At 41.6% G+C, this 11,607-nt stretch overlaps 1 protein-coding gene across 2 annotated transcripts; it reads right to left on the bottom strand.

Moving 5' to 3' along the window:
* Positions 1-2,267: 2,267 nt before the first annotated feature.
* On the bottom strand, positions 2,268-11,269 carry msrb3 (methionine sulfoxide reductase B3). Of its 2 annotated transcripts, none has more exons than XM_069156396.1 (7): positions 11,041-11,269; positions 9,041-9,209; positions 6,898-7,006; positions 5,272-5,349; positions 4,986-5,014; positions 4,643-4,740; positions 2,268-4,106 (listed from the first exon to the last, which is right to left on the bottom strand). In XM_069156396.1, the coding sequence occupies exons 1-7, from the start codon at positions 11,257-11,259 to the stop codon at positions 3,927-3,929; spliced, it is 882 nt and encodes a 293-aa protein (XP_069012497.1). In that variant the 5' UTR covers positions 11,260-11,269; the 3' UTR covers positions 2,268-3,926. The 2 variants fall into 2 exon arrangements, with proteins under 2 accessions (XP_069012497.1, XP_069012498.1); XM_069156397.1 differs by having other exon boundaries at positions 9,104-9,209; positions 11,041-11,268.
* Between the last annotated feature and the right edge of the window lie 338 nt (positions 11,270-11,607).

Raw genomic sequence — 11,607 nt, 5'->3', positions numbered from 1 at the left:
TTTTGTTTTTTGTTTTTTCATGTTGCCGAAAACATTGGTCAAGCTCAAGACTGGGAACATTTCTTATCATTTGTATGGAAGAATATTCAGGAAAACTGAATTTAGAAAAACAACGTCTCCTTAAATTGCGCTTTAATAACTAGACGTGGGAGCATAAAGGAAGCAGTTAAGGTGGATGTGTGTTCTGCTTTAAGACAACACATTGGTCACATAATGTGCAGATACAATTTGGGCCTGATTATTCAGTGACAGAACGTCTTGCTGCCGACACAAACTCTGACTTACTTTTTGAAGCTTCTTCGGTCTCCCTGGCCCCCTCTTCTGGGGTTCCACGGTCCTCGTGGGCACCTGGGAGTCAGAGCTTTCCCCACGTGCGCTCATGCCTCCCGGTGCTGAAGCTCCTCCGGTCTCCCGGTAAACCGAAAATACTCCAAAAAGAGAAGAAGAAGAAAAAAAAAAAAGACACGGAGAGATACTTCAGGGTATCTTTGATGTCACTTTTACAGATCTGTCGTCCACTTTGAAGCCTTCCAGAGGCATGATGACTGGGATATTGCGAAGCTGGTAAAAGAAGCAAGAAGGTTGGCTTCAATGAGCATAAAAAAACAACAGCCGAGGCTTCAGTCCGGGCTTCAAACCTCCAGCGAGCCGCGACAGCGCAGCGCGGATCGTCTAAGAAGTGTGGGCTTAACACCCGCATCTGCAATCCAAAACCAGAAATCAGCTGTGCCATGGGAGGGAGGTCTGGATGAAAGCCAGAGAAAACACAGGAGACGGGAACCCTGCTCCGCTTCAGACATGAGTGGCTCCATTTAGGAATTAAGTTCACATGGTCAGAAGATTCAATGCAATATGCTGTTGTCAGACACAACCATCTGAAGTTCAGCCGGGGAAGTTGGAAAGATAGTTGGCTCTGGCCTCAACACCGGAATAAGACCTTTTTATTATTATTTAGATAGATAGACAGACAGTAACAGTGATTTCCCAGTTGATCAAGATCAAACATGTAAAATATGAAATTTATTTGCATATAGTAAATAAAAATCACAGAGCATTGGCCTTGACCAACCTAGCAGGGGAAAGTACATTGCGTGAATGAAGCTACCATTTTCAGGTGAATTCATTTTAGATTTTTTTTTCTTTATTTAATTCTGCATGTTTGTTTAAAATGGGGTTCACAACAAACATCTGTTAAATACAAATGTCAGGATTTTAAAGTAAATATGAACCATGATCATGGATTCTGTTGTGTGCATAAAGGACTAATCTAATGTATACCCAGCAAACTGTAACATTCCCTTAAGATTCCTGTTTGTCAAAATGTTCTCAAAATGGTTTGTTCAGAATCGTTCCACGTCTTTTCCCTTCTCCTCATTGGACGCTGCATACAGTCGGCTGTATGGAGATGTATTCTCCAGATGGAGTTTTGTCCTCGCCTTGTATTGTTACCACACACAAAACTTAAGTTAAATTCTAACACGGATCCAAAAGTTTTCAAAGTTACCAAATATGTCAGAGAAGTGTTTATTAAAAAAAAATGCAGAGGACAAGTAGAATATTTCTGCTTGATGGAATAGTTCAGCCATGAAATGTGGAGCTTTGAAGAATATCATGGACATGGAATAAGATCAATTACACAAGAACAGCACACACAAAGAATTAAGGGCCGTAAGTGGAGGATCTTGTCTGATTAACTCCGGCCACTCAAGAAAAAGTATCTTCAATGCTCAGACTGTCAGTCACATGCTGAGCTCTCTTAAATATAACAGTAGGCCAAATTAATTATTGTACAAAACATTTATTTTCACAACACAGTTGAATAATTGAGAAATTGTGTGGTTAAGTAGTTGTTGGTATTTACTTCATTCATTAAAAAAAACAGCCTTGAGACCCCCAAAGAAGGGGTTACTGTGTAGGCCGCATTACAGCCATCTAAAATCACTTTCACCTGTTTCATCGACCACATGTGGAACATGGGAACAGTGTGCACCGTAAATACTTTCACAGAGACTGGGAGCTCAGACACCGTCAAAATATTCAAGGATTTATAATTCTATCTACCCTCATGTAAGATAGTTAGCAATGCTTCCACTCTCCGCAGTATCACAGGTGTATAAATGTGTATTTTTTTATATGGTGTTGTCACTTTACCATTAGTTACTGTCTTCAGGGAATGCTGCTCTTCAACCTGTACGTGATAGCGGTTGACCAGGGTTAGAACATTGTGTGACAGTGTAGAAACTGGACTCAAACGCACACACAAAAAGTCAAAGGTTAAAGTTTTTACTTGGTAGTTTTTTTTACAGAAAGCAAAAGTGAAAAAAACGGGATCCGGAATTCACATTTCAAAAAACACGTGGTCAGAACAGGTAGGCAAACTATCAGGTGAAACGACACAGTCCGAAGCACGAGAACTCGCAAGGATCACTTCAAAAGGAAGATCACGAGGACGACGATAAACTGGCCCAGAAGATAAGGAGCATGCAGACTTCATACACCTGAGGGTTGGGAGATGTTTCTGCTTGTAGAGGCCCACAAATCTCAGATGTCCTGATGACTTCCCCCGGGCGGCCGTGACGTCACTGGAACGCTGCTCTGCCTCTTCCCTCGACATCGCTGATGCTGTGACGAGGATTACTGCGCTACTCCAGCTTTGCTCTTTGTCTTTGCTTTGTCCGTCTTTACCTTGCAGGACGAGACACAGGCTGCCCTTTTTCTCTCCTTTTGTTTTTGGTTTGACGTTTTGAATTTTGAAGACATAAAAAAATATATTTTCAAACTATGGACATCATGTAATTCAAATATTTGAATCAATTAACAGATGTACAATTTACTTTCTTTTTTAAAAAGCGAGAACAGTAAGTCCCAGTGTTTCGATATATTTTTATTTCTTCATTAATTATTTCAATCCAAGCTGTGGACAAAAAAAAGTGAGAATATTTCCAAAAGTGATTAACTAAAGAAGTAATAAATATAAGAAGTGACATAAAAAGCACAAAAAGATGTCATCTGTCGCAGTATGCTCTGTCGAAGCTGGCGGGAGCACTTGCTTAGTCAAAATTTCATGAAATCAATTTCTCCATATCAAATATCACTTCAAAATATTTTCTAATAAAATATTTTCATAAAATATCAAAAGCTGAACATTATGTATGCGAGTGTGTCTACTTCAAAGCCTGTCACCACGTTCACTTTAGCAGACTACGAGCTACACACCAGATTTAGGGAGTTAAAGGCCATTAAAAGAAAATTCTGCTGTTTGTCAACATGACAGTTTTTGCCCCGTCATGTCAACATTTTATTCAACATCTTATTCCAGTTGGAGACAACTGGGAAATACATACAGCAAGAACAATATTAAATGGTGCATGAAGTACATGCGTTCTAAAAATGTCAGCAGAAATCACTTCAAGCACTTTGAACTCTTTGAATCTGACTGAATGGAAACCGTCGTCTCGTCCATAAAGCTCAAAATACAATGTTCCACGTCCTCTTCCCACATCCCTGCAGATGTTACTGTGACTAATAATCATAGAAGAGATTCAGATTAACGGTCTGACAAATACTGGAAGTCCCTCTGAAATGAGCTGAATCGGTCTCGACTGTGGCTGCAAAATAGCTCTTTGGAAAGTGAGCACTTTCCCCGATGAGAAGTTATACACTCGTGAAAATATAAGTACATTCCATAGAAATGGTGGCGTGAGATCAATTTCCATGGGATGTATTACATTTTTGAACATGACTGTGCCTCAGGGTACCTGGTCTGTGACTGACAGCTGAGCAGCTCCCGTCCTGTCTAAATGAAATCCCCTTTCTCTGAACACAGTTAATCAAAAGCAGCGAACCCCTTTACTGTTTCCTGTGTGTGAACTGTTGGACTCTCGTATACGCAGCTGTCAGTGCGCTGCTGTTTGTGCATCTTTCTTTCAGAGGTCCGTCTTCCCGTCGCTCACCGAGCCGCCGGCAGCTCCGCCCTCTGCCGCCGAGCCGGAGCTGGAGGAGGCGGAGTCTTCGGGCTGGAAAGCCAACGAAGCGGAGTTGATGCAGTAGCGTTTTCCTGTGGGTCTTGGACCATCATCAAACAGGTGTCCCAGGTGAGCGCCACACTGAAAAAACATCAGGAGGGATTTACTAGCATTCAGCAACAAGGGGGGACATGATCAGCTGTTCATCGCTATAAACAAATGGACGTGACATCATTGAAGTAAACAAGTAAATATACACGGAAAGAAGTACAGAAACGTGAGGAGAGAGGAGTCGAAGCGACAGACGAGACAAAATGAGACATCCTTGCTCACTTTTGATGCACCATCAGTTATAAATGTATAGATTCTTTCACATTTGTACATTTCAGAACATGACGGTCTGTAATTCACAACCTGAACTGCCAGATGCAACACAATTACTTCGGTTCAGGTTTAGTTTATTTAATTAGGCCGGTAGGAACTGTGCAAGCGAGCAGACCTCCTCTGGTGTCCGATCTGACACGTAACCTTCCACGTAAATCTCTCTGCTTCGTGGAAATTTCAGCTCTGCTCGGCAGAATCACGGCGGAATCCGTAAAATATCAAAAAGACTTGATGCCTTCTGTTTTCTGTGGATTAAAAGAGCGACAGGGTGTGATCAGATGTTCGTAGTGTACCTGGCTGCAGGTGGCCTCCACCCTGTGTAACCCATAAGAGAAATCATCTGTCAAATGGATGGACTCCTCCTTCATGAGGTCGAAGAAGGATGGCCAACCTGAACACAACACAGCAGGAACTATGAGCGTAATGATGATCGTGACAGTGTGCTTCATCAAAAGGAAAATCAGACACTTAAACATAAATACATACATAGTTTTGTTGTATGTACATGAAGATTAATTTAACAGTTTAAGTTCAAAAATGAACAAATCTTATCATCTCATTAAAGTATATTCAAAAAGTAATTTTAAGCTTCAGAAACAGAGACAGCTTCAAAAAGTTAGAGGTGATTCAACTCACCAGATCCGGAGTCAAATTTAGACTTCGAGCTTTTAAAAGAAAAAAAAAAAAGAGTCAGTTAGAATTATTTTATTTTTTTATTCCATGTGAAAATAAAACCTTGTCTTTATAACAATATTCTTTTACTGTATAATGTAGTGGAGTGTTTATGGCTCCACCATCTTCATTCATTCACAAATTCTTTTTTTTTTAAGTTCCTGCTGCCAGACTCCACACACACACAAACACACACACACACACACACACACACACACACACACACACACACACACAGTCGGGCTCCTACCTGAACAGGACGGACCCACAGACGACGCAGGTGTAGGTACCCTCATCTTTGTTGTGTGTGAACTCTCCGGCGAAAGCACTGTGGGAAAGACTGCATTAGCAAAACTGAACGTCTCAACGTGATGAAAAAGTCAATCATGTTTTCATCATGGTGCTCTTAGTGTGCAAAAACAAATCGTGTATTCACAGGAGCACACTCAGGCTTTTTGTAGGAGCTTGTTTGTAGCACTTCCTACTACTACTTCTGAATATTACCTTTCTGATGGGAACTACTTCTCCTTCTGCCCGTCATGTGAACTATAGTCTCTACGTATGAGCCACATGCTGTGTTTCAAATGACATCCTTCCCTCAGTACACGAACAAATTTTGATCTTAATGTTGGGACTCTGACATGGTAAAGTTGTTTCTGCAGCTTTAATTATTTTACCCAGAATTCAGTGTGTTTTTGTGTCCTCTGTTTAACACTCAATAAACACTCTGATTCTTCTGTCCAGCAGCAGCAGTGAAGAAATATGCTATGTTCAGGAACAGCTGCAGCTTCCTCACACGCTTTTAATTTGAAAATCCTTTACGTTGGTGGCCCCGCCCCTTCCTCTACAGAGCCAAGATGGCGACCGTTTAGGGTGGAAAGTGTCCAGAGTTTCACACTTCTTCTATGTTGGAACGTTCTGAGTGCTTCGTCCTGGTACTTGTAGTGAACTCATGTTTCTGTACTGACAGAGAGAACAGCTGATGTACTCAGAGTAGAGAGTTAGTACACAAGTACAATGTCTGGAACACAGGTACAACATCTGGAACACAAGAACATCATCTGGAACACAAATACAACATCTGGAACACAAGTACAACATCTGGAACACAAGAACAACATCTGGAACACAAGACCAACATCTGGAACACAAGTACAACATCTGGAACACAATAACAACATCTGGAACACAAATACAACATCTGGAACACAAGAACAACATCTGGAACACAAGACCAACATCTGGAACACAAGTACAACATCTGGAACACAATAACAACATCTGGAACACAAATACAACATCTGGAACACAAGAACAACATCTGGAACACAAGAACAACATCTGGAACACAAATACAACATCTGGAACACAGCATCAGTGTTGATTTGTGTGCACCTTTTTCAAAACCAGTTGTCAAAACAGCAACAACCTCTGTATGTGATGTGTGTGGGAGGACTGTGAGTTGCTATGGCAACACCACAAACCTTGTTAAGCATCTGAAATTAAATCACAATACATATTGTGATGAGGTTGTGAAGCAGCAGTCTGAAGTAAGAACGATGGCCGTCTCATTGAACAGAGTTCATCACAGCCTCTAACTGTGGGGAAGTCATTTATTTTGTATGTTGATGTTCAAACAAGCCGGTTTCATTCAAATTGATACAAAGAAACATCCCAGCTAAACAGATAATTATGGTTTTGAAGTAAATAATGAAATAAAAATGTCCTTTATAAACCCACCAGAGGCCGTTGTACATGTCTCAGACCACATTGAAGTACATTTTGTGACAAAAATTGTTTTGTGACAACAAAATAATCCGATGTGTTGCAGAAAATAGAAGTTGATTTGAGAGTGTGTTGCGGCGGGTCCACTCACCTCTCGGTTCCTCTCTCCTGGGTCACGTGGAACTGCATCCCTGTGAGCCGTTTCCTCAGATCCTCCTGAGAGAAGCTCACCGGCCACGTCTTCTTCGTCCTGCATGCTCCTGAGAGCGGAGGACGGAGGGACAACAAATATTATTAATATTATTAGGTCTCTGATCCCCGACATCTATCTCCTTCTCTACAAATACAAATGAAAAATATCTCACAGCTTATTAATACATTAATACATTAATACAAATTTAAAAAGAACAGGTTGAGCAAAATAGCTCACAGTATGATAATGACTGAAAATAGCTGAACGGTGCTTTTACGGCACACTAACAGTTTACATTATAAAACCACATCATATTTACATATATATTTACATTATAAAGTTGTTTTTTTAAACTATTTTTACACTTTAACTCTCAAATGTTGAAGCTGGAAGAGGATGTTTTCACCCACATGCACGTTTGCCACTGCAGGCTGTTATTATATAAAATATAATTATTTGTCTGATATGATCAGTAGATGAACTGTATGGACTCGCTGCTGTGGAAGAACCATCCCGCTTCCATCATGTAGACAACATTACTGACACGATAACCTGCTTACTTACATCCAAAAAACAAAACGCCAATGAGCAACGAAACATTTGGTGTAGATTTGTTAATTGTTTTGTTAAACAATCAAACCACACAGTGTGTGCAAGCTGCTAGAAAGTCCAGTGAGTCATTCAGTTATTGTGTTAGCGCTTGAAATCTCAGCTGTGTGCCAGCAGCAGTGAGAAGAGCTGCGAACTTAACAAAGGCTGAATTCAAAAGAGTCACGGAGCACTTTAAAGGTTCTGTGTGAATATTACTACTGAATCTCACGTTCATATCTCACATCTTGTTTGTTTTTTGTCTGTTTGTCAGCAGTACTGTGAGAAACGAGAGAGTTAGAAGGGTGCAGCAGGGCCAAAGTAGAAGGAATTACATTTTGGAGAGGATCAGAATTATGGAGCGGATCCATAACTCATGTTTCACTGCCTTTAACAGTACAAGACCGGTCATTTAGGCCCAATCCCATTTCCCATCCCGCTGCCCCGTCCCTCTTTAGGAGGGCCCTCTGGGTAGTGGCCCTTCAGAACGGAAACAGAAGCTGCAGGGCTTCAAATCTTAAACTCAGGAAATGGGACACCACTCGTTCATCGACAGTATCCCAAATTCGCCTAAATTATATATAAATTTAGTTTTATATTTATAAATTTGTAAGTCTCAGGATTTTGATCATTAAATGTGTGGAAATATACATTAAAATAGTGAATCTCAAAGAATCTGCTATTAATGCTCCCAAACAAGACTTCATTCAATCTGTTTGAACCAGAAATAGCTTTATTATCCCAAAACTGCACTTTCAGATTACAAAAATATTCTTGAAAAAAACCTCGATTCATTTATTTCATGGATAATTTTTCATGGAGTCTACCCCTCCAGTTGGAGTCTGCATCTTAGGGTGCTGTGTTTGGAGGGCTAGTTGTGAGCTAGATGACCACGACGGGATCTGGGATTGGGCCAAAGTCTAATAAATGCCATACGTTCTAAAATCCACTGGATAGTGTTGACGTATAAAAGTGACCAAACATAAGGTGGAAATATGGTGAAAATATACCGTATCACAATCCTCACTGACGGGTAACAGTGATCTTCTACAATATTTACCTTCTCAAATTAAACAGTGAGCAGTCGTTTAGGAGCACCTGGTTGCCGTGGTTACACCGGGGGCAACTGGAAACTGACATGTCGCCACAGTTGTGATTAAATCCAGACATATGGGCATATCTGCAACCACCCACCGGACATATTGTATACGTCTGGATATATTTACAACTGTAGCATGTTACAATTGTGCCATAACGGCTCACTGTGTTAAGTTGGAGAAAGTCAAGTGTATCCAGATGATTCCTGACAGCCGTGAAGGTGGATCGTGATACGAAGTCTCCGTATTTCTACGACGGTTTACGTTTTGTCTCTATTAAACCGCACTGCAGGATTTTAAGACGAACCGACAAACAGACAAACAAACATCACCTCCTTAACGGAGGTAAAAACTGACAGCAGGTCACGTCCCTGTGAACACATGCAGACTTGGATAATAAAGATATGCTGACACACCAGCCAGGTGTAAGGCTTTAAAGAGGCAGAGCACAGCAGGCACACGGCACCAAGTCAGTGGACCTGAGGGGAGTCGGCAGGATCTCAGAGCTACAGGCTGACTCCGGTTTATTAGATGCAGCAGGTTGAAGCCCGACATGGCTGCTGAAGAACCAAACCCAGGACCGGTCTGAACGACGAGGAGCAAACAGAGTGAGAAAGGTCAAAGGTTAAGACAATAGCAGGATCATAAACTAAACTTGAAAATAACAAAGTGGTGACTGAGATGTGTTTGAGAGTCGCCCTGTTTGTGAAGGTTTTGAAGGACACAGGTTAAAGAAGTAAAACAAATGTCTCCCTTATCCTGAATGGAGGACTCATTTCTTTATCAATAAGTTCTGAGACTGCTCCTGTGACGCACGAACGATGTGCAGCACCGTGACATACAGCAGGAGGACGTTTTACCTCTAATTAATACGTTGTACAAATTTCTTCAAAGTTTTTTTTTTTTTTTACATTTGCGGGATAGTGCAGTGTGAATTCGTCTCCCAGGATCAGATCGTCAACACCGAGTTCTACCGGGACCTTCTGAGGCGCCTGAGGGAAAACATTCATAGCAAACCGCCTGAGCTGTGGCGCCACTAACTATATTGTAACTATATTGTTCAATTGTTTAGGTTTATTGTCCATATGGCAGGTTTATGCAACTACAACCTACTGGGCCCAAGGTGCAGAGAGTTGAGGATCATGTTAGTTTGGGCTAATTTTGCATCCCAAATTCTGTGTTATTCTGTGTGAACTGTCATGAATAGTGACTGATGTCTTGTCTTTGAGAGCCAGACGCACCCTTGAATAACTGCAGCAAACATATCAACTGAAGAATACTTTAAACGTGGCAACACAACACGTGATCAAGAACCACTCGTACACGCTCGGAACAAGATCAAACTCCAGATTTGTGCTTCTCTTGACTCTTTCTGTGTTCTTGTCATACAAGTTACAATATAATACAACTATCAATCAAAGTAAGCTGTCATGATATCAATGTTTGAATGCAAATCAGATTTACTGAGGGCAGGATCACCAAAATTACAATTTTGTCACGTTTCCACTCTGACAGTATTTCCAGGTTTTCGCTTCCTCTATTCTGTCTTCTATTCACTCCACAATGAGTTTGGCCGAATAACTCCAACTCAAACACTGAAAAACAGCCCGCAGCATCCCTGGGTGTCGGCAGCAGCAACGACAGCCAGAGCTGGCAACGGTAGCTTTGATTCTTTATTACCGAGGTTTTTTTTACTGGTTTTATATTTTATTATTTTTGAAGTCCAATTACAACAAACTTCTTTAGAGTTAAAATGCCCAACTCAAGGACAGACACGTCGACACCGGTTTCAGTTGTGGTGGAAAACAAAAAAAGCTGCAGTGACACCGACGGCCGCTAGATGTCAGCTGTGTGTCGCGTACCGGAATGTTTTGTCTGTTGACGTAAAGTGCGCCATGTTGGAAACACAGGAAGAGCTGAGGACACTGATCCCTGACAGGTTGCTTCACTCTCAGACTGTCTAATCTGATCATGACCAAGCAGATGTTGTGAAAAGTTAGACGCAGCGTCGGTGCCCTGTCGCGTGCCTGTACCTAATGTTTACTAAAAAGAAAACAAACAAACAGCGTACAGCATGTACCCTGAACACACCGCCTCCATTTGTACACGCAGTTATTCCCGAAGCCTTTCATGTCCAGTAACTCTGTCCAACATGGGGGAACTCTGAGGACGCAGCAGCGCGATCGGCCGCGTGTCCCGGTTCACCGGTTCACGACTACCGTGTTAGTACTAAAAACACACCGACGTACCGGAGAGGAGCAGCAGACAGTGAAGTGGTCGTTGACGTTGATGTTAGCTCGGCACCTTCACACGGGCTAACACCGCTAACACGGCACGGCTCGGTGTCCAGCAGGCTGTGTGTGTGTGTGTGTGTGTGTGTGTGCGTGTGCGTGTGTGTGTGCGTGTGCGTGTGGACCTGCGCTTCTCCTATTATGGTCCGGACGACCCGCTCCGTGTCAGCAGCCCCGTGACAGCATGATGCAACCGGAACACAAACAAAACCGATAAAACCGCGTCTCATTTCATTTCTAAAAAGCCACGAAAACAACAGTTTAGTCGTCAAAACTAAAACCAACGAAGATGACGAGACACAACGACATGTTGGATGATATCCGTGCACACAGCGGGGGGTCATCCGTGAAGGTTATGAAGAGTTCAGTGTGGAAGAACGACTGAAAGGCTTCTTCCTGATGACTTCACGGTTCTAAAGTAAAAATCAGGAAATAAGAACCTCATAATTCTGTCGATTAAAAGATTGATTGGAAGTGTTCAATATAAATTGTAACATAACCATAAATAAATGTGGACAGATATTGTAAACCATGTGATTGTGAACCTAACAGTCTTTTTAAACTCAGAGGATCTTAAACAGACTTTGAAAAATGTTTTTTGAAATAAAAATAAGGTCTGAAAAGCAATTTTTTTTTAAAAGTCCTGAAAAAGCTCAAATAACCACAACAAGCAGGACTAAATACAATTTCAC

The sequence above is a fragment of the Embiotoca jacksoni genome, unplaced genomic scaffold, assembly GCF_022577435.1.
Source record: "Embiotoca jacksoni isolate LCO1_2020_lvr unplaced genomic scaffold, fEmbJac1.0.p SCAF_21, whole genome shotgun sequence".
Taxonomy (NCBI): Eukaryota; Metazoa; Chordata; class Actinopteri; family Embiotocidae; genus Embiotoca; species Embiotoca jacksoni.
The sequence above is the reverse complement of the archived record's forward strand: the minus strand, read 5'-3'. Positions and strand labels throughout refer to the sequence as shown.